At 37.6% G+C, this 24,969-nt stretch overlaps 1 protein-coding gene across 1 annotated transcript; it reads left to right on the plus strand.

Annotated features, from left to right (window-relative positions):
- Positions 1 to 235: 235 nt before the first annotated feature.
- Positions 236 to 24,969, plus strand: LOC132133350 (baculoviral IAP repeat-containing protein 2-like). Its single transcript, XM_059546136.1, has 3 exons — positions 236 to 670; positions 862 to 928; positions 23,558 to 24,969. The coding sequence occupies exons 1-3, from the start codon at positions 236 to 238 to the stop codon at positions 24,967 to 24,969; spliced, it is 1,914 nt and encodes a 637-aa protein (XP_059402119.1).

A 24,969-nucleotide genomic window follows, 5' to 3' on the forward strand; every position in this document is an offset into this window, starting at 1 on the left:
CAGCCCCACTGGGGTTGGATGCCATAGTACAGACGTGGCCGAGGCTGCGTCTGTATGCCTTTCCCCCGATCGCTCTGCTCCCAGGAGTTCTAGAGAGGGTAGCCTCAATGTGGCCAGCCCGAGTATGGTTCTCAGACATCATATTACTCCTGGACGGCCCTCCATGGGAGCTTCCCATCAGTAGGGACCTGCTGACACAGGCAGAGGGCTCAATACTTCACCCTCGGTCCGAACTATGGAAACTGTGGGTCTGGCCCCTGAGGGGGCACAGTACCGAGAAGCCGGCCTGTCAGCAGGATTAGTGGAGACCATACTCAGCTCTAGAGCTCCCTCCACGAGGAAATTGTACGGCCTAAAATGGAATGTTTTCACCATTTGGTGCAGAGAGCGTGATGTGGACCCAGTTAACTGCCCAGTGGCTTCAGTGCTGGAGTTCCTCCAAGATTGCTTCTCAGCTGGTCTTACCCCGTCCACTCTCAAGGTGTACGTGGCTGCCATTTCGGCTTTCCACGCTCCTCTGAGTGATGGGCCTCTGGGGAGACAGCCGTTGGTCGTACATTTCCTCCGTGGGGCTTGGAGGATGAGACCTGCGGCTCGTACCAGGGTTCCCACTTGGGACCTGGCGGTGGTTCTCGGAGGGTCGGCTGAGGCCAAGAACCTTTCCCTTAAGGTGGCTTGTTGGCCATTACTTCTCTGAGGAGGGTAGGAAATCTCCAGGCGCTCTCTATATCTGACGGGTGCCTGGAGTTTGCTCCAGGCAACATCAAAGCCATCCTACTTCCTAGGCCAGGCTATTTGCCCAAGGTGCCGTCTAATCTGGCATGGCCTATGGTTCTGCAGGCTTTTCATCCTCCACCTCAGGTGACGGCGGATGAGGAGAGACTTTACCTGTCAGAATATATATCCAGAGGTCCTCCTCATGGCGGAAGTCAGACCAGTTGTTAGTCTGTTTCGGGTCACCCAAGAAGGGGCTTCCTGCTTCCAAACAGACCATTAGCAACTGGATTGTCCGAGCTATATCTATGGCCTACCAGGTGCGCAATTTGCCTTCACCTCTGGCCGTGAGGGCTCATTCTACCAGAGGCATGGCGTCCTCTAGAGCCCTCCTCTCAGGGGCCCCCATCCAGGAGGTCTGCGATGCAGCAGGATGGGCCACCCCTCACACTTTTATTAGATTTTACAGCCTGGACATTCCATTGACACCTGGCACCCTTGTGCTCTCATCCTAAGTGTGCCTGTGCGCAGCTTCACACTAGGACAGGCAGGGCTCATTGTGGCATAGTGGGTACTCGTTCCCCCAAAGTGTCGTTCAACGCAGTTCGATGTTCCCTCGAAGGGGAACGTCTCGGGTTATGACTGTAACCCTTGTTCCCCGAGAAGGGGAACAAGAACTGCGTCCCTTCGCCACACCTCCCCTGCCTGGGAGCGCTTGCTTCATCACAGAAGCTGTCTCTGTTGTGTGCCGGCGTCCTTTTTATAGCTTCCGCATATGCCGTCACACATTATGTCATGACGCAACACCAATCAAGATTGGCTTAGTTTCATTCATACTTAAGAGGCGCTACGCTGAGGGGCATCCCCCAAAGTGTCGTTCGACACAGTTCTCGTTCCCCTTCTCGGGGAACAAGGGTTACAGTCGTAAACCGAGAAGTTTTGTTGCAAGATTAAATACCAATGTGGGACTTCTTCACAGTGACATTTCGATCCCTAGTCTAAACACATAAATCTAATTCCCATTGGATTTCCAAGCTGTCACAAGGCAAGGGAGACACATTTGCCCACAGATAAATTTTCTTGATATCAGATTATGAAGCAGATCTTCATCATTCTTAACAATATTTAAAAAAAAATAATAGTGATGCATGGCGATGTCAGCCATGACTTCATGGAACATCACAATATCTACCAGAGTTCTGCACTGCGACTCAACATCCCACTTATTGATGGGAGATGATGCACCTACATTTTGTCTGCATCCGTTATGGAAGCCTCATCACATTCGTAGGTACCCAATAGTTTAGTTATGTCTGGACACACTAATCTGTTTTAATACAACGGTTACCATGGTTACCCATGTACAACCCGAATTCCGGAAAAGTTGGGACGTTTTTTAAATTTTAATAAAATGAAAACTAAAGGAATTTCAAATCACATGAGCCAATATTTTATTCACAATAGAACATAGATAACGTAGCAAATGTATAAACTGAGAAATTTTACACTTTTATCCACTTAATTAGCTCATTTAAAATTTAATGCCTGCTACAGGACTCAAAAAAGTTGGCACGGGGGCAACAAATGGCTAAAAAAGCAAGCAGTTTTGAAAAGGTTCAGCTGGGAGAACATCTAGTGATTAATTAAGTTAATTGATATCAGGTCTGTAACATGATTAGCTATTAAAGCTTTGTCTTAGAGAAGCAGAGTCTCTCAGAAGTAAAGATGGGCAGAGGCTCTCCAATCTGTGAAAGACTGCGTAAAATAATTGTGGAAAACTTTAAAAACAATGTTCCTCAACGTCAAATTGCAAAGGCTTTGCAAATCTCATCATCTACAGTGCATAACATCATCAAAAGATTCAGAGAAACTGGAGAAATCTCTGTGCGTAAGGGACAAGGCCGGAGACCTTTATTGGATGCCCGTGGTCTTCGGGCTCTCAGACGACACTGCATCACTCATCGGCATGATTGTGTCAATGACATTACTAAATGGGCCCAGTAATACTTTCAGAAACCACTGTCGGTAAACACAATCCGCCATGCCATCAGCAGATGCCAACTAAAGCTCTATCATGCAAAAAGGAAGCCATATGTGAACATGGTCCAGAAGCGCCGTCGTGTCCTGTGGGCCAAGGCTAATTTAAAATGGACTATTTCAAAGTGGAATAGTGTTTTATGGTCAGACGAGTCCAAATTTGACATTCTTTTTGGAAATCACGGACGCCGTGTCCTCCGGGCTAAAGAGGAGGGAGACCTTCCAGCATGTTATCAGCGTTCAGTTCAAAAGCCAGCATCTCTGATGGTATGGGGGTGCATAAGTGCATACGGTATGGGCAGCTTGCATGTTTTGGAAGGCTCTGTGAATGCTGAAAGGTATATAAAGGTTTTAGAGCAACATATGCTTCCCTCCAAACAACGTCTATTTCAGGGAAGGCCTTGTTTATTTCAGCAGGACAATGCAAAACCACATACTGCAGCTATAACAACAGCATGGCTTCGTCGTAGAAGAGTCCGGGTGCTAACCTGGCCTGCCTGCAGTCCAGATCTTTCACCTATAGAGAACATTTGGCGCATCATTAAACGAAAAATACGTCAAAGACGACCACGAACTCTTCAGCAGCTGGAAATCTATATAAGGCAAGAATGGGACCAAATTCCAACAGCAAAACTCCAGCAACTCATAGCCTCAATGCCCAGACGTCTTCAAACTGTTTTGAAAAGAAAAGGAGATGCTACACCATGGTAAACATGCCCCGTCCCAACTATTTTGAGACCTGTAGCAGAAATCAAAATTGAAATGAGCTCATTTTGTGCATAAAATTGTAAACTTTCTCAGTTTAAACATTTGCTATGTTATCTATGTTCTATTGTGAATAAAATATTGGCTCATGTGATTTGAAAGTCTTTTAGTTTTCATTTTATTAAAATTAAAAAAACGTCCCAACTTTTCCGGAATTCGGGTTGTACGAAAAAGCAGCTCTGTGAATATAAACACTATTTTATTAGTTATAAAGGGAAAATGTGAAAAAAGTTTACAAAACCTTACTGAAGAAAGAGTTACTGTTCATCCATTATGCTTCCCCGTCTAAAGTTGTAAATACACTCCCACTCCTTGCTCTTCTTTCAAGCGGACATTTCTCTGAGTTAGCAGTGAGTGACACAAAGAGAACAAAAGCATTCAAGATCTGACAGAATGAAATGAATTTGTTTTCCTATAAGGACACAGAAGACTCTGGGTGGTTAACAAATGTACACACAATCTTTCTCACTCATCTCGTTTTGTGAGCTTCACATTGTTCCTTTTTAATGTGCCTGATGTATTTATTTCTAGTTTTGCGGTTTAAAACAAGGTTGAAAGCTTAACTTGGGCAGCATCTTTGTACAACAAAGTAGGACACAGAACAACACAATTGCAAACTCAAGTTAGACAGCAAGTCTATGGATCACAAAAGTAAATTAGCTAATTTAATTAAAGTTTTTGTGTCCCCATATCTGATGTAGAAATACATTTTTTTTTAAATTATGCAGAAATTCTTATAAACTGCAAACAGAGTGACATAAAAGAGTGGTAAAAGGTTCTAACCTTCAATACAAAGTCAACACATACTTTAAAGCATTGGTCTCAAACTAAATTCCTGGAGGGCCACAGTTCTGCACAGTTTAGCTGACCAAGAAGGAGAGTGATGGGGAGCTGCGCCAGATGACCTGGCCTCCACAGTCACCGGACCTGAACACAATCGAGATGGTTTAAGGGGAGAGCTGGACCGCAGACAGAAGGCAAAAGGGCCAACAAGTGCTAAGCATCTCTCGGGGAACTCCTTCAAGACTGTTGGAAGACCATTTCAGGTGACTACCTCTTGAAGCTCATCAAGAGAATGCCAAGCGTGTACAAAGCAGTAATCAAAGCAAAAGGTGGCCACTTTGAAGAACCTAGAATATGACATATTTTCAGTTGTTTTACACTTTTTTGTTATGTATATAATTCCATATATAATTCCACATGTGTTAATTCATAGTTTTGATGCCTTCAGTGTGAATCTACAATTTTCATAGTCATGAAAATAAAGAAAACTCTTTGAATGAGAAGGTGTGTCCAAACTTTTGGTCTGTACTGTAAACCAACCAATTTGATAATAACTTGAAAGTTTGAAAATTGTTGTAGTATGGCCTATGAAAAAGGAGGTTTTTGAAAACAATGACTAACAATGAATGTGACACATAATGTAAAAAAAGATCTATGTTTATACCAGTATGTGCCTGCAGTATGTGCTATTCACTTTTACAAGTGTTGCTGAAGAGAAGTTACATTTGTACAGTCTTCATACAACATTCCTGCAAAGATGACAAAATTTACTCAGTAGCTGTTCTGCAGCAAAATATAAAGGGCGATTGTGTTTTACACCATACAAGGAATGAATGACAATTACTCTACTCTCTGCATTGACAAATCTCAAGTAGTGCATTGTTTGTTTATGTTTGAGCAATGATTGTGATGGGTTCTTGGGCTGGAATTGAGATCTGCTTCAATGCGTGAGGAGTTTGTAGGCTGCTCTCTGTATACATTCTCAATACAGCAGCAATCAGAGTGAGCATAATGTGTTACACCGTTACTGTACAACACAGTTACACAACACGTTACTGTTATCTAATTGCTTTTTTTGGTAACACAGTAATGTGTTACATTTTAAATTTATGCAATTTGATTACAGTTACTTATGCCAATAAAATTACTTTACTGAAGTTAAAATGCAGTGTTAAAAATTATGAAATAAAAATAATGGATTGCGCGTTAGTATGCCCTACAATAAATCACTGGAGAATGTGAGCTAAAATGCAGCCCTACAACATTTAGATGCAATGAAAGTATAAGGTTGTATAAAGTTGTATAAAGGTTGTAGGAAAATTTCGAAATGTGCAGACAGGAAAGACTGTACCTCACATTTGTGATGCAGAGTCAGAGACGTATGGATCCATTTGCATTATTTATTAGCAGAAGGTCAGACATTTAGAAATCAAACAACAGCGTCAAGTTTGCAGGACATCCAGAATTATAAACAATACCAGGCAGAGGTCAGGGCAGGCGGCAGACGAAGAATCATGAGTCAAACAGTCTAAGGTCAGATACCAGGAAATCAACAAGATAGATAAATGCTTGGAAATGTTAGCTGGGGCAGAACAATACTTCGCAATGTGCAAGAGTCTGGAAGCAGTTTATATAGATAGGTAAAGTGGAAACACCTGTGCAGGTCACTAGACCTAGGTACGGGGCTGATGGGCAATGTACAAACCCGATTCCAAATTCCAAAAAAGTTGGGACACTGTACAAATTGTGAAAAAAAACAGAATGCAATGATGTGGAAGTTTCAAATTTCAATATTTTATTCAGAAAACAACATGGATGACATATCAAATGTTTAAACTGAGAAAATTTATCATTTTAAGGGAAAAACAAATTGATTTTAAATTTCATGGCATCAACACATCTCAGAAAAGTTGGGACAAGGCCATGTTTACCACTGTGTGGCATCCACTCTTCTTTTTATAACAGTCTACAAATGTCTGGGGACTGAGGAGACAAGTTGCTCAGGTTTAGGAATAGTAATGTTGTCCCATTCTTGTCTAATACAGGCTTCTAGTTGCTCAACTGTCTTAGGTCTTCTTTGTCTCATCTTCCCCTTTATGATGCGCCAAATGTTTTCTATGGGTGAAAGATCTAGACTGTAGGCTGGCCATTTCAGAACCCGGATCCTTCTTCTACGCAGTCATGATGTTGTAATTGATGCAGTATGTGGTCTGGCATTGTCATGTTGGAAAATGCAGGGTCTTTCCTGAAAGAGACGACGTCTGGATGGGAGCATATGTTCTAGAACATGGATATACCTTTCAGCATTGATGGTGCCTTTCCAGATGTGTAAGCTGCCCATGCCACACGCACTCATGCAACCCCATACCATCAGAGATGCAGGCTTCTGAACTGAGTGCTGATAACAACTTGGGTTGTCCTTGTCTTCTTTAGTCCGTATGACATGGCATCCCAGTTTTCCAAAAAGAACTTAAAATTTTGATTCGTCTGAACACAGAACAGTTTTCAACTTTGCCACATTCCATTTTAAATGAGCCTTGGCCCAGAGAAAATGTCTGCACCTCTAGATCAGTTTAAGCCTGCAACGGCGAATGGCATGGTGTATTGTGTTCACCGACAATGTTTTCTGGAAGTATTCCTGAGCCCATGTTGTGATTTCCATTACAGTAGCATTCCTGTATGTGATGCAGTGCCGTCTAAAGGCAGAGGTGGGTAGTAACGAGTTACATTTACTTCGTTACATTTACTTGAGTAATTTTTTGGGATAAAAATCTGTACTTTTACTTCGTTACTGTGGGCGACGCTCCTCTCGTTACTTTATCTTAATGCAATAAATGTTATAAATGCTTCAGTTTATTCCAAACGCGCCGTCTACTTTTCTCTGGGCAATGAGCGATGCTCATTCGCGAATGATTCATTCTTTTGAGTCAACTCTGTTCAAAGGTTTGATCAAACCAGTTGGCTAACCATTGAATTGGTTCATGAATCAGTTTGAATGATTCGTTCAGTTCCCTGCCGCACGCGCTGAGCGTCTGAAGCGGTTCACTCAGAATTGTAACGTTTAAGAACAGCAGCAGCGTTGAAAACGTGGCTATGGAACTGCACTGAATTGAAAGCAAATCTGCAAAGGCTATTTGCTAGCGATGAAGATCTTTATTAGATGAACACCGCATGTGCTGTCTACTGTTCAACAGGTAATAACTTGGGCTACATTCGATTACAGTACATGATACCTGTAACATTAGTTTGTTGTACGTGTGACTTATAACAGAAGGGAATGCAGCTTCCAAAAGACAAAAAATAGCCGATTAATATTTTATTAATATTAATAAAATCACACCGGCGTGAGAACGTTCAGCGAGTCAGCTGCTAAATTCAGATCTGTGTTCGTTTCACTGGCTGGTGCTGAGCCAGAGACAGGCGCGTTTTTACACACGATTCTGTTGAGCTTATGAATGCAATGGCCAATCAGAGGTGTTCAGATGAGTCATCGCTAAAATTCCGGTTATTCCTTCACTCGCTCACTGACTGAATACCTCTTTCTGGCAAAATTCTCTCGTCAGAAACAACAAAGTGCAGATGTGTGTACGAATCTATAATTAAGATATTGATTTCACAGTGTTTACAGTTTCAGTGATTTTAATGGGAGTTTTTGAGAGTGACTGAACTCTAGACTGTCAGTGAAAATGATTTTTGATAATGTAAATGTTATTTGCTCTCTTTATGAATGATGAAAGATTATTAGCAGTTTTTATATCACATTGACTTTCAATGTTAAATTCACATTTAATATAAAGTCAGTCGTATTAAAAATATGTTATGGCATGACACCTATATCTGTTAAGTAAACAGATAGATGCTCTGTAACTTAACGGTCATGTGAGGAGTTTTCTCTCTTCTGTGTCAGAGGTTATTTATACATATATAATACATACTTTAAAATATAATTTATTTCGTGATGCAAATCCGAATTTTCATCAGCTGTTACTCCAGTTTTCAGAGTCATGATCCTTCAAAATATAATTCTAATATATTGATCTATTACCAGTGCTGGAAACAGTTTTGCTGCTTAATATTTTTTTGGAACCTGTGACATTTTGTTTAGGATTATGATGAAAAGAACATCATTGATAGTAAATCAACATATTGGAATGATTTCTGAAGGATTATGTGACATTGAAGACTTGAGTAAAGGCTGATGAAATAAATATATATTTATACACACACACATACATTTTATCTATATATCTAAATAAAAATAGGCTCGGTATATATGACCCAAAGTAACTAGTAACTAACTACTTGAGTAGATTTTTTATCCGATACTTTTTTACTTTTACTCAAGTAACTATTCAGACTAGTACTTTTACTTTTACTTGAGTTAATATTTCTATTAAGTACTTTTACTTTACTTGAGTACAGTTTTTGGGTACTCTATCCACCTCTGTCTAAAGGCCCGAAGATCACGGGCATCCAGTATGGTTTTCCGGCCTTGACCCTTACGCACAGAGATTGTTCCAGATTCTCTGAATCTTTGGATGATATTATACACTGTAGATGATAATAACTTCAAACTCTTTGCAGTTTTTCTCTGAGAAACTACTTTCTGATATTGCTTCACTATTTTTCGCCACAGCATTGGGGGAATTGGTGATCCTCTGCCCTTCTTGACTTCTGAGAGACACTGCCACTCTGAGAGGCTCTTTTTATACCCAATCGTGTTGCCAATTGACCTAATAAGTTGCAAATTGGTCCTCCAGCTGTTCCTTATATGTACATTTAACTTTTCTGGCCTCTTATTGCTACCTGTCCCAACTTTTTTGGAATGTGTAGCTGTCATGAAATCCAAAATGAGCCAATATTTGACATGACATTTCAAAATGCCTCACTTTCAACATTTGATACGTTATCTATATTCAATTGTGAATAAAATATCAGTTTTTGAGATTTGTAAATTATTCCATTTCTTTTTTACTCACAATTTGTACAGTGTCCCAACTTTTTTGGAATCTGGTTTGTAGTTCATGGAATTCAATACTCAGGTGACGGTGTCATTTGGTGATCGAAAAGAGCCACAGAGGCGTGATCTATGACAGCATTGGTTGCATATGGATTATTTTATCAGAGAATATTTGTTTTTGACATGACTTACTTAATTTAATAATTGACACTTCAAGCTTTCTTAAAATACACTGTATTTCTCAGGACATTTTCATTCATTTTAGTGACTCATTTCCGGAAGATATTCACAGAGACTCAATGCAGAAAGTGCACCCTATTTCTACAAAAAAAAATGTTTTGAAGATATTGGGACTGTAGGCTATAAAAATAATAGGCTACTTGTGTATTTTTTTCAGTCATTATTAAATTAATGAAAGAATTACAAGTTTCTTTTTGTAGTATATTTTCTAGGCTTCAAATCATATCGCGTCTGCTCTATAAGTGAGCTGTATGCTGGACAGTTGACACATGAATTTATTAAATTTTATAAATTGCATTTTTTCTTTTTAGTTCGTGCCAGAGTTTAAACTATTCAATGCTCACAAACTCTCCTGACTCTTTGAGTCTATTTTGTGCTGCACTGCACGTGCTGAACTTTTTGCGGTAAATATGAAGATGCACTGACACAAAAATTTAGTAATTACACCATAAATCCATGTAATTAATTTTGGCTAGGTTTAAAGGAAAAGAGCACTTTTAAATAAACAACACAATCATTTTAAAGTTCTTAATTAAAGTTCTTTACGAACCGCAGGATTGCTTGTAATAAAGATTAAAATGCAAAAAAAATGGCAGAAGAGCTGACTGTTTCCGTCGATGGTAAGTTTTAATTTAGAATGTTTGTGATAATATAAGAAAAGTAGTTTAAATGTTTTATTTAAGCAACTTAATATATAAATCTAAAAACAAATGCAAAAAAAGCACTGAATAATTTATGAAATATTGTATTACTGTACTGTGTAAAAAAAACTTTTTAAGTAAAATGTTTGGATTTAAAATCAAAAGAATTTATAAATGTTGTGTTTGTGGTTGTAAGAATTACAGAATCTCAGACACTTTGATCTTCTGAGACATACAATAGACACACAGTGCATTTTCTACAGACATCTGTTCCCACATCTCACTGAGAGAAAATTCAGTAAAAACACCTCTCACATATGCACTGGTTCCTCCTCATCCCCTTCCTTCCCCTCACCCATCTTTCCCTTCACCCAGCTCACTCAGAATGGTCAATAGCAGAATATAATGTTCTACATGAATGCAAGTGATATTTACATTCATGTTTGGTGTCATTTGAATAGGGCTTGGGCGTCGTGATGTCATTACTTGGCGTGGCCTTTACTGCTACTCGGACTACTGCGCAGTGTTTAGACGTACTCCCTCTCATCCGTGTGTCTTAATTTGATTAATTAAAAATCTATTTCAACCATGGTAAACCGTTGCTGTATTGTGGGGTGTAATAGCGCAACACATAATCGCCATGGGGAAAATAAAATGAGAATGGATTAACTTTACACCGCTTTCCTGCTTGGAGGCGCGACCATGAAGACCATAACATCTGAATATTAATTTATATAGCTTAAGTCAACATTGAAAATAAGGGAAATTTCTCAGGTTAATCAACCAAAATACGGGAAATTTCAATATTCATCTTTTTGTTGCTATCCCTCTGCTGACAGCAAAAATTCGTAAAACAAAACTGCTGCATTAACTAACGTTAAGCGATTTGTGAAGCTAGGTCTAACGTGACTTTAGTTACAGATTGGCGTGAAATCGTGCTCTCACAACAACCACGCTATCTTAAAAAGCCCAACATCACGCTAAGGTTGCTTTCAAGTAAGCAAAACGATGCTTTGAAAACATCTGTTTCGCTGGAAGGGCAAGGAGTAGCAACAGGACCACAACACAGAGACTTGACAGGTCTGATTGAAGGGCTAACGGGATATTTTACAGCAAAATACTAAAACGGGAAGACAGTGGGAAAAGAGCTCAAATACGTGAGAACCCTGGAAAAAACGGGAGGGTTGACAGCTACTAACTACATTTTTGAAACACATTGTTCAAAGTCCATGTGTGAATGTTGTTAGCACTAACGGTTACTAAACTAGCAGCTAGGTAGAGCGCAGCTTACCGGATTACTGTATACTGTTTGCCGCTGTTCCGGTTCTATGATTTGCAGCTCCTGAACCCATCCATTTGTGAACTGTACATGAGACTTCAATGACTTGTAGCTTCGGAACTATTCTGGGCCCGGTTCCCCGATAACGTTCACTCTTAGCGCGCTAAGAAGACATCTAAAGATATATCTTACCAAAGTTGTTGATGTTTCTAAGTGTGTTCCCCGAAGTGTCCCTTAGGAAGCTTCTTAGCACGCTGCCTCTTACGTCCGACGTTACAAGAGCGCTGTCCAAAGTCAGGGTGCTGAATTAGTTGGCATCGATTGCTCATGAATCGATTTTCCACTTCACATGAAGGTGCATTACAGCGTTAAGAAAGACAACGCGTTCTATGCAAATGAAACATTCCTCAAATTATTACAGTAACATTTATTTTAACATAGTTTAAGTTATCAGTAGAATATAGACTATAAATTAAATTATCAAATGGTCAGTAATATGTTCACACGATAGGCTATGTTGTGACGGTTAGACGAACTGAGTATCCCTCGCTAATCATCCACCCTCCTTATCCCGTTGTGCCACTTTTTGACATGGGTTTAACAACTTATGAAAATTATATAATACACTTTTATATTAATGGTAAGGTACTTTACAATCAGAATTGATTGGCAAGCAGCTGCAGTTACTTCTGTTTAATGTGGTATTGATTGCAATTGGTTTATGTTTTTAATAAAAAACAACCTATCTACAATGAACAGAGAGAGAGAATTACATACAAAATATGCTGGGGAAGCAACGTAAACAAGGGCACCAAGCTTCTCGTCAGGGAACTTGAAGTTTTGCTGGACCTTGCCACCAAGTCGAAGATCACACTCCTATGGTCCACTATAACCTGCATGTTTATGGTCGCGTATCCCTTTCGCGATATTTCCTCCCAATCAATCACTGATGGATTGGCGATAGGGATGAGTGTGCCATCCACCAGGATGTAATCCCCGGCATGGCGCAGAAGGGCGTTGGTGACTGTGTGGACACACCTCCACACCGAGGTCTTGATTAGGCCGTAGCCCTCTCCCACGACCACAATGAATCTCTCTGTAGCAAAATAAATAAATTAATAAATAAATAATAATAATTTTAAAAAAAACGTAGCGCTGGGCTTCAGGGCTTAAAGCAGAATTCCGCCGCGTTAGCCTGGCCAGCGCAGGTCTGGGAAGGTCCAGCTGCTCCACAATGAGTTGTCTTGGGAGGGGATTTTTTTAATATAGCCATGTCAGGCAAAATGTCAAAAGGGCTTAAGTTTTGCAGAATAAAAAAACTGACATGGACTAAACGGCTCCGAGTCCGGCTCCGTCTTTGATTCAATACAAGGACATGTTGGATCGCTGCCATAGTTGGTCGCTTACTGGACACCACCATGCTTACCCATTTAAAGATCTTAGCCATTTAGAGCCAAATTGTTTGCCAGATTTTAATTATCAAAAAAATGATTGCCAATTCGCTTTAATTACATTTTGAAAAAGCCTAGGCTAATTACCACCTTATTAGTTCTGTAACCACATAAAGTCAACTTCATAAATAGGCCTGTATCCATTGCGAACATAATTTATTATGAGTCTTAAAAAATAACAGAAAATCATTGTTGAGCCACAAAATTGTCAACATACCATAGTTTGACTTGTACTTCGCTGCGCTGGTTTCTAAAGACTGCTGTACAGTAGCGTCATGAGCTCAAATAACGCTAAGAGAGAGCTACGAATGGTCCAGACCAACCTTACGAAAGTGTGACTTACAGAAGATATACTTAGCGTACGAACGTGTCGGGAACCGTGCCATAAGGTTAAGAGAGAGGTTAAGGAATAGGTTAAGAACTACTTAGCGATAAGAACGTTTTGGGGAACCGGGCCCTGAAGTGTAGGCGTTTACAAAACAAACAAGGTAGCCAAAGATATCTGTAATGCAAAAGTGCGGCAAGTCTTCGCCGGTACTCCACTCTTTGTTGGGAATATCATATGGATCCAAACCGTTAATAGGGCAGATTTTCGGCGCCCAAGCCCTATTGTCTCAGGGAGACTGGTACAATGGTTTAAATTCTACAAGAAGTAGACTAAAAGGTGATAAAGATCCTAAGAGTTAAGATATAGTTTGCTCACTGTAGAGGGTGTGCCATTTCCCAGTGTCTTTCATGCAAAATGCCTTTTGTCTCTAGAGGTGATAACATGATCAATGCAAATTCCAATTGTTTCTTCCTGTCTCTATCTCGGGGGATTTTTGTCTTGGTCTGAGGTACTTAAGGAAATGTTGCTAGAAGATCAGGATGATTCTGTAGCCAGAAAGCACATAATATGGTGTGTCTCTCCTCACTCCATATTATGTATTTTCCTGAAGTCAGGTATGAATCTTTTACTCTTAGATTCATTTTTGAGAATTTGATGTCTTGTATTGATTTGATATCTCTGAATTGGCTATGTTATTGGCATAATACTTACCTGACTTATAATAAATTGTCACATTTGATTTATCCTGACTTACTCTGAAATTATTTTCTCAAGTAAATTAAGTGAAGTCGTATGTTACCACAAATCTGCGTGCAGGGTTAGTACATACTAAATCGCCAAACCCTAGCCCAGTGAGGTGTGCCGTGGAGAATCCAAACTTCGTTATTATTGTTTTAAATCATTGCCATTGGTCTTCCTCATGCCTTTTTGATGGTTTTACAAATATTTAACCAATAAAAAAACATTCAAAAGAGCTTGTCACTAAACTTTGTAACGCTATGGATCCTCAAACTGTCAGTGAAACCTCGTAAATTCACCCCACCTCCTTTCGGAATGAAGTGCAACGCAGTGCGCACAGCCTGGAGACAGATCTTGGCTTGTTCACAATGCAGCCCCCCTAAAAATGTTTTATTATATATATATATATATATATATATATATATATATATATATATATATATATATATATATATATATTATGTTTTATAATTTATATACCAAAAAGAGCACTGTATTGCATAGATAGGTATAACATAATAATAAGCCAAATACAAGTCTTCATGATCTCACACTCACACGTATTCACCAGTTTATGGTCCACACACAAAATTTTACTGTTTGCATTTCTAGTACAACCCTCTTTCCTAAGCTCAAATATGCAAACCTTGCACTGGAAAATGTATTACACTGAAAGTTAAATTTTCTAATAAAAATGACAACATGATTGTTTTATAAAGTATGCATTCACATGTGCTTAATTTTCACTGAAGGAAACACCTGTGTGAACTAGTGCTGTCACAGTACCAAAATTTCTGTTTTCAGCACCGATACCAGTGAAACCCCACGATTCTTGGTACCAATTTCAGTACCAAAGCAAAACACAAAAACATGCTAATTAGTTTTTTTTACTATACTTTAATTTGATCCAAACTGTGTAGGCTACATATTTAATTTTAAAGGGCTTTTGAATTTTAAAGCCAAGAATAACAACTAAGTTAGCTAATAATAAAAATTAAAAAAACTTTTGTGACTTATATGACACAAAAATTTTTAAGCATTTTGTACATTCTCTAACATGCATATTTTAGATTCAGAATTTATATGAAAAAATAATAAATATCATCATGTCCTACTGTTTTTTTTACTGTAATAAAAGTTATAGGAGCATTAAATAGTTCCTAAAGAAACGTCATTCTTATGCTCATTATATTAGCGCTAGCCGCGTTTATGCTAACGATGAACTACTCTAATAACAGCATTAACAGCCTGCGATCACAAACGCTGCTCAGGCATTACAGGCAATATGAAATGAAAATGACAGCCATAATTAAGACAGTCGGATTCCTTCAGAAATACAGTGATATAAAAACACCTGCACCAGGTTTCGACATGTGCAGTGCTCATGTTTATTCAACAAAGTCAAAGCCTTTTTGAAAATCTATTTGTGGCGGTCAGTTTTTGGCGAGCACCACAAATAAATAAATGTATGTGATACACAATAAAACTTGCTTGAACTTTCTCATATGATTTGGGTGTCTGTCTTTAAAGTGTTTTGTTAGTTTGGTGTGTTTCCTCCTTTTGATGTCACCACGTCTCAGTGCTTTTATGAAGAGAGCGCATCTGCGCACCTTTCAGATAGCGCATCAAGAACCGGGTTGACCGGGTACTCGGTACCACTGGTACTTAAAAAAAAAAATTAAATTTTTTTAGTACCGACTTGGTACTGAAGAACAGGGTCATTTGACAACACTAGGTGGCAGTAATGCACTTATAAGTCTCAGATCCACCATAAAGCAAGAAGAAGAAGATGCCTCACGCAACGCTTGAGAACGCACTCAGGAGAGTTCTAACAGTTCGGACATTGCGTGAATCAGAGGTAAAAAATTAAATGAATACTGTTCAGTTTCTTGCACAGACAGTCGCTGCTCCGTACTAAACCGTTATAAAAGAAGGTACATGTGTACACAAAGCCTTTCAATTGATCAAATATAGCAACAATGCACTGGAACTGTCAAAAATGATTAATACATGTAATCCAACATGTCTCTTTCAGTGGTTTTGGTGTATTTGTAAACCCTATGACAACCTCTGTAAACACTGTTCAAGGGCCGGGACCCAGACCTGTCTCACCTGTAATGCAAGTTTCACCATACATTTCACGGACAGTTCTGGGTTCTTTTGCAGAGATACATATTTCCTGAGTTACTTTGTCATCTTAATTTGTGCTAGTACAGTATGTACAGAGTAATAATTAAATGTACATATTTAGGCTGCCTACAGTTTAATCATCATTTAGTTATCATGTCATTCCAACCCAGTACAAATTACTTCCTTTCTTGAAGATGTTTAGATGAATGTCACAAAATGAGAAAAAAGAACCATAAAAGTAGTAAAGTTTTTTGTGAGGAATAGATGGATTGGAAAAAAATAACAAAAAACTTAACAATAACTTATTAAAAATAACTTTAAAAAAAAAAGGAAAATAACTGGTTAATTATATCTGTCAGTCTGAGACATCATTGGCATTGCTTTACTATAGATTGTCTGTGTCTTAAACTAGCTCAAATTTCATTGGACAATGTAAAGACTTGTATTCCAAGTCTGATTCATAAATTGATTGAAAACTATGTAGCCACTGTCTGTTAAAAACACAGTTGTTGTTTTTTTTAATGGCTAAAATGAAAGATATAACTCTCTGCAAGTCCTTGTTTGTTTATGTTTAAGTAGTAATTATGATACTGCTTATGTCATGATGATTTATGACTTTGACCTTTGACCTTTTGACAGGTTGAACTTCCGGTGACCTTATGATGGATGGGTTGAACTTCCGGAATGAGTTCAGGGGCTAACCTATGACCGTTTCCCACGCATCGATCATGTGGTTTTGACAGAAAGTTTTACCCTATTGACCTAGTTAGTACTAAATTATAGTTTTTGACGGCTAGTTTAAACGGTAAAGGAAACACTCCCCACGCATCAATCATGTGGTTTTGACAGAAAGTTTTACCCTATTGACCTAGTTAGTTCTAAATCATGGTTTTAGGAAACCCTCCCGATGCATCGATCATGTGGTTTTGACAGAAGCTGTTTGAACTTTCTGTCAGTTAGCTTGTTTGAAGTTTGTGTCAGTTAGCTTGTTTGAACTTTATCCCAGTTATTACGGCTTCTCCCCCCTCCCATCACATTCCTGAGCAGTGTATAAATGGGATCGGTGTGTTCTACGTTTGTATATAAAACATCCTATAATTTATATAATATTTATATAATTTATATAATATAATTAATTATGCTAAGGTTGAAAAAACATTTTAGTTATTTCATATATCTGACATTTAAGTCATTTCACATTTATATATAAAACATTCTATAATTTATATAATATTTATATAATTTATATAATATAATTAATTATCATGCTAAAGTTGAAAAACATTCTGTTCTTTTAAAAAGGTTATAAAAAGCTTACTAAAACCAATTGTTTTAGTTTTAGATAAAAATTACATAAAACATTCTATCCTTTATGTTCTATGCTTTATATAATTTATATAATATAAATTATATAATCTAAAACAATTAAACTATGGTTGTCAAAAAATTATATCCTTTAAAATTATATAATGGAATGCTTACACAATATATCTTACTAAAAAGAATAAAATAAAAATAACACATGTTTGTAAGTCTAGACGGTCTCTGACTTCAGTGATCAAGACATCAGGTACTGAAATTATAATCCTAAAAGTTTAAAAATGTTTTACATTTAATACATTATTAAAAGTTGTAATAGAGTTGTTAAATTATTAAAAGTGGTAAAACAAAAACACTGTTTTTTCTGAATGACCTCACACTGTCTCAAAAAGTAAAGGAGCCGCGTGCACGTGTCTGTGTCCGTCTATGCGCGCCCCCTCTCCGTCTGAGCTCTGACCCCCTCCTTTGCATACCAGAGTACGGTGAAATCTCACACTAACAAAAGTTGAAAACATGCCTTTAAAAGTATAATATAAATATCTTATTAATCCAATTGTTTTAGTTTTAGATGAATAAAAGTATAAATGAAATGCTTACTGAAACCAATTATTTTAGATAAACAAAATAATAAATAAAATTGTCTTACCTTATTTTAGAGAGAGTTGAAGAAGTAGCTCCTAACACATCATTGTCCATTGATGTCCACAAAAATGCAATGTATGAATGGATTCAAAATTTTTTTACACAACTGAATTCATATAGTCATTCCTGAATGTCTCTCAAAGCACCGTCTCAAAACATAGGGAGGCGCGCGGTATGTGTGTCAAAAAGTAAAACACACGTGTCTGTGTGTGTGTGTGTGTGTGTCTGTACGCGCCCCTTCACATGTGAGCTCTGACATATGAAACAGGACCCCACTCCACATTCCTGAGCTCGGTGAAAGTGAGATTAATATACATATAACATCATATACAATAATTTAATATAATATCTTACTAAAAAATCTACTGAAATGCTTGTAAAAAGAATAAAACTCATCTTACGTGTTTAGAAACTTACAACTCTTGAACTTACATGTTCAAGAAGCTCTTAAGAGACATAAATCACAAAGTGGTTCTCTCTCACACCAGCGTCTCTGACTCAGAGGACTGTATTCAGTGATGGGATGAGACATTGTGTTAGGGCTAAAATTACTTCAAAGTAACATCTTAAAAGGTTAAATGATATCTTTTAAAAATAAAATGTAAATAAATTATAAAAAGTCCTAATAAAAACAAATATTCTACAACGATGGTCTGTGGAAACGCCTGTGAAATGTTCAATAGTTTCTTAAGTTGTATCTGTGAGAAAATGACAACAACATAGGCCTATCTTCAGAGAGAGCAAGCACGAGTTGTACACACTAAATTTATTTCAAATCATAATCTTAAAATTAAAAGACTGTTTAAATCTTTAAAGCTTGAATACATACTCATCTTCTATTTATCTTTTAGAAGACTTGCGTATGATATAAATTATTTTGTTTAACGGTGACCTAAAATATAATTGTTATTAAACAATGCCTGTTCAAAACTTTAGATGGTTGAAAAACTGTACTTGGTCGTAAACTGTACTTAAATCTCATTTATATGAAAAAGATTCAATCAGCATTTTTTGTCCATGCTGGTTTTCAATTTTATGGTGGGGCTTTCCATAGCTATCCCGTACACCTAAAAACGACCATCACAGAAAAAAAAATTAAAAAAAAAAAATGAAATAAATAAATAATTTAATAAAATGTAAAAAAGTTTTAGCTAAATAAAAACACCTTACATTTCCAGACAGGCGAAGTAGTTCATTATGCAACAATCCAAAAAAAAAGCAAATAGCCCCAGACCCTTCAGTGATAAACTACAGTGTGAACTGAAGCTTCAGGATATAGGGCAACAGACCAGATGAGTCTCGGGGGACAATGTCGCAGTACATCTATTCTGCTAACGCCTTTCCAGAGTACATCCACAGTTTACACTAATTTCATTTAGAAGCATAACCTTAAAAGTTTAAATCAAATCTTTAAAGTTTTATTAAAATCATATCTTTTATTTATCTTCTTAGAAGTCTGTCCAAAAACTTTAGATTGTTACATACAACATGAAACATGTTGTCAAAGTTTGTCACAAAAATCCTAGGACTTCACATTGCTCTTATTCAGACAAAGTTGAATCATTTGGAAAATCAAAGTAAAAATCACACATCGTCTTAATTCAAAGTATAAGTATAAGATCGTATAAGATCATTTTTACTTGTATCTCCCGAACTAGGGTGAAACCCTTTACTGAGAATATACTATCGGTCATCTACTCAAAATACATGTAGAAGTTTCAAATGTTAGCATTAGCTGATGGCGGCCGCATGACTTTGGGGAGAGCTATAGCACGAAGCATGCCCTTCGACCTCCTCGATTTTGGAGGCTTTTTTGTTAAAGATTTCTTCCATCTACTCACTTTTTCAAATGAGTGTTGCAGCTGCGGTAGCTGTTATGCGTCAAGAATCTATGACAACATGTCTTCCAATAGCACATCATCGAGTTTAATTGTACATGTTCTACCGTTATGCCACCTATATAATGATTTACACAACCAAGCAATGGAAAAAGCTTGTAATTTTGACTTACCCTGTCGAGAAGAAAGCAGGCACCCTTTCATTAGCTCTTTCCACCTGGGAAAAGCTATCCCGATATTTATTTACATACCGATCAATTCAATTTGAGCTTTTTGGCTTTTTTGGAGGGATTTTGTCCCGTGCAGTGCAGCCTTTCAAATGTGCCGAGGACTGTATCAACGCCCCCCCATATGGTCTAGCAGTTAGGATTCCTGGTTTTCATCCAGGCTGCCTGGGTTCGACTCCCGGTATGGGAAGACAATTTTCACAAATACAATTATATTGAATTCAGAAAATTTCACTATGGAATATTTACTTTATCTATCATAATTTCAATTTAGTACGTCATCATTTCAACTTTTCATCTCATAATGTATGACGCATAGTCATAATTTCAACTTTTTAAGTCAGAATTACAATTTTTGTCAATGACGCTTTTTTAATGTAATACTTAAAACGTTTTTAAGTCATAATTTGGTTGTTGACTATAGTAGAGTTGATGATGAAACTTTGAGTTAGGCTAGTGATTTTTGTCCCTCTCTGCTCTTTTTCAAGATGGCGGAACGACACGGAAGCCTCCTTGGACTTACCCTCCCCATGTAGATAAAGATAATAAATTAAGTCAGATCATTGGCAGAGATCATTTTACACCCATGAGGACATATTTATTAATAAAGACAATGATTTTAGCTAATAAAATACCATTTTTCAACCGAGCGAATCTGCACATGTGAGGCCTTCAAAAGTTTCAAAAGGCCTTCAATGGTTCAATGTGTAATGGTTGTGTAAAAATCAAATACTGTATTACACTTTTCAAATGATAATCTAGCTTTAAAGTTTCACAAAGTCTGACACAAAGCCATTAACATGTTCTTTTTGCTTATTTCTACAAATATCAACCTGATCAATATGAATACGATTAAACAAGTTAATTTTTAAGAAAAAAAAAGAGTTTTAAAATACAACTAAACCATGATAATTTTTAGTTTAGATGTTGATGAAGTTTCAGGCGTAGTGCAACCAGATTTCTCTAACATCTCACTCACAACGCAACACGTTGTAAATAAACATTTTCAAACTGTAATTTAACCATATGTGATTAATATTATGTTGATTTAAAGTTTTTGTTATTAACTAATACTTATAACATCAGACCCAAAATAAACAGATAATGGAATCTTCACACTATACAGTTAGATATTCTCCTACTTAGTATCTTTGGATGTATCTGTGGCTGGATTTTGTCACACTCTTGTAAAGACTATGGACTAACTTTAAAACATAATTTTTATACAGGAATCAAATGTGTAAGATTCAAAAGATCAATTCACTAAGAATTTGTGATACACAAATAAATACACAAAAGTTTTCAAATGATGATGGTTTTATTACTCCGCTAGATTAGTCATCTTGTTCAGATAGCAGACAACGCTGTTTCACAAGTTGTACGTTGGACTGTGTGTGTGTGTGTGTGTTTTAGGTGAAGACGTTTCTTTGAGAGCCGTTTATAGAAATAAATGACGCTTAAGAATTTAAGTGATAGTTTGACTACATTGATATCAATCACACAAATACGAATCGCACAAGCTGTTTTACACTTTTACAGCAGAATCACATCCGACTATTGCACCGAGAGAGGCATACTCATTAAAGATCGAGGCCTTAAAGTTCCACACTTTGGTAAAACCTGCAGATAAAAAAAGAAAAGTCAATTCTAATTCTAATTCTTCATCATCATGAGCCATTTAAAACAAATACAGAAAAAGCCACTATAGTGATCAGTTTTAGCTTTTGACTGTTTGTCATTGACATCTTGCTTCGTTTAGATTGCAAAAAGTGCATAGAGTGTGGTCAGATATTGCATGAAGAGAATTTATGAAAAACATGAATAAATATTGCATCAAGAGAATTAAATGACGGTCCTTCTGAGAGTGTTTAGTATGAGAGTGAATCTTTCTGCTATGTCTACGAAACATCGACGTCAAAGATAAGTATTAAACTTTAAACTCGTCTAACTATTACACTTATTTTTTTTATTACACAGTTATTTGTGTGTGTGTGTCACTAAACAACGGTTAAGCTAATGAATTACGGTTGATACGTGGTATTTTTATGTGAAAGGGGGATGATTCATTTTTTATTCTGGCCCCACCAATACTTTTAGGCATCTGTCTTTTAGGCCCGATCCAGAAAACAGTTGTTGTGTTTTAATAATTGTTCTTCTTTTTATGATCTTTTTATTCGGCAGAATGCCGAAATATTTTACATATCGTAAATTTCAATTGTTAGATAAATCATCTAACTATTATATGTGAAACAAGCTCAGTCGTATTAGAGTCGGATTCTTGTTTACATTGAACATCGTTATAGAACCTTTTTCAATATTATTGAAAATAATTGTTATAAAAGCGCTATTGTTCTAGGCCTCATCAAAGTTCACATAGTTTTCACCGGACCACTCTGAAACAAGACCAAATATTTGCGTGTAACATTTTGTTTGCATTTCTTCTGAAACACCCTGTTTTGAAATTGTTTAACATCACCATTCTCAATCTATTGTAGCTTGTCTATTTTCCTTACACTTTAACACTTACCGTATTGTCGGGTGTGATTGTAATGTTTTGTATGCCGTTTTATTTACACTTTCCCCCGGATATCATATTTGTTATATATCTCTTTGTTCATATACGACAGTATTCACATGAATTGGCTTGATTTGTATCTTGATTTGATACGCGAGACATTTACATTATATTATTATACCGTCTTAGTTTTTAAAATAGCGCTAAAATGTATATTTTAACCATGCGGATATAGAATGCCCCACAAGGTTCTCTGTTCTCTGGTTCTATGTTTTAAAAATGCCGCGAAACAAAGACAAGGACGCCTCTTTCTATAAGCGACCCTCAAAATTTGTGCATACAACAAAATTACTTTTGTCTCACTGTTTGAAGAAAAACTTAAATCAGCTGGTGCTTGATAACTATTGAAGTTATTAAACAACCCTGAATTCGGTAATGATGCGATATGGATATCACGTTTTAATTTTAGCTCAATACATTTAAATGCGGTAAAGGTCTATGAACTTTAACAATAGTCGGTAAAATGAACTTAAACATGAAATAAATCCTAACTACTTTCTAAATGTTTGTAAATCCAAAAACTGTTGTCACTGGTGTCAAAAAATGCAAAAACTGACGTTGGTGAATTAGTTGAAAGTCTTGCCAGCTACATCGTAGAGCAAGACATGATAGCCTGCGGATATTTTCTATTCTGGTTAGACCATCTGTAAATGTCTTTCACTCAAATTTCTTCAATGTATGAAAGTATAATGTTGAAATAAAAATTTCTGAATGAAAAAATGTCTGAGCTCATAAAATTAGTATTATAATAATAATATTTAGAATACTACATGATTTAAAAGATTAAATATTTGTTTTCTGCATTTTAATTACCGTATTCCCGAGGCGGCAACCATTTCCATTCCAGAGTGGACACGCCCTGTGGTCACATTTTTATGTCTTCATCCAGAGCCTTCATCAAAAGTGCCTTTTCCCCCGCTTCGCAACGTAGCCATGCTACAGCTTTCCGGCCCCGCGACACCCGTTTCAGGCCAAAAGGAGGAGCGGGTGGGTTACCTAGATATGTCTCACCAGCGACCTCGGGTTTGCCACAATCCTGACATGCGTCGGGAACAGGAACGCCTTGACACCTTTCAGAATTGGACTCCTGCACCAGTAAGTCCAGCCGAGCTTGCCAAAAGTGGTTTCTACTACCTTGGTCAGGGCGACAGAGTGGCTTGCTTCAGTTGTGGAGGCCAGCTTAGCAACTGGGAACCGGGAGATCGTGCAGTATCAGAGCACCAGAGGCATTACCCCAACTGCCGCTTTGTTAGAGGTGACCGAGCAGATAATGTACCTTTATCTAGCCTTTTCAATGTATCGGCAATGCAACAGTGTGAAGAAAGGTTGCTCACATTTGTCTACTGGCCCTCAAGAATAACTGTTCGACCAGACCAATTGGCTAAGGCTGGTTTTTACTATGTTGGTTGTAATGATGACGTGAAGTGCTTTTCTTGCGATGGTGGACTCAGATGTTGGGAGTCTGGTGATGCTCCATGGGTAGAACATGCCAAGTGGTTTCCAAGATGTGAATACCTGTTGCAAGAAAAGGGCCTAGAGTTTGTTCATCAGATTCAAGCAAGATTTCCAAGACTATTTGAACAGCTATTGACTAATGGAGACAGTGACTCAAGAGAATTTGTTAATCCGCCTGTGGGTCCTGGAGAAGACCGTTCAGAAGATGCGGTGGTGAAGTCTGCTTTAGAGATGGGATTTGATTTTGGCCTGGTGAAGCAAACCGTTCAGAGCAAAATTCTCGCAAGTGGAGAAAATTACAAAACCGTTCAAGAGTTGGTATCTGATTTACTAAGTGCAGAAGAAATGGCATTAGATGGTTTTACTTTTCTTAAGAAACATCATCTTGCCGTGTCACAGCGCCTAAAAAGTGTGCAGAGCTTAATGGACCATCTTCTAGAGGAGAGCGTCATCTCACAGAAAGAGTATGACATTATTCGTAACTGCGCTACAGTCACGCAGCAGACAGGGCAGCTCATTGAGTTAGTCCTGTCGAAAAGAAATGCAGCAGCAGAGGTCTTCCTCAACTGGATCAAGAAGAATGATGTCTGCCTGCTGAGAGAACTGATGGCCCAGACAAATGAAGCTGCATCCCCGAGTCAAGATCTTTCAGACTTGCCTATGGAGGAACAGTTAAGAAGACTTCAAGAGGAGCGCACATGCAAAGTTTGCATGGATAAAGAAGTGAACATTGTCTTCATCCCCTGTGGTCACCTAGTTGTGTGCAAAGAATGTGCACCTTCTCTGAGCAAGTGCCCCATATGTAGAGGCTTGGTCAAAGGAGCTGTCCGTACTTTCCTATCATAA

The sequence above is a fragment of the Carassius carassius genome, chromosome 50, assembly GCF_963082965.1.
Source record: "Carassius carassius chromosome 50, fCarCar2.1, whole genome shotgun sequence".
In the NCBI taxonomy this organism is placed as follows: domain Eukaryota; kingdom Metazoa; phylum Chordata; class Actinopteri; order Cypriniformes; family Cyprinidae; genus Carassius; species Carassius carassius.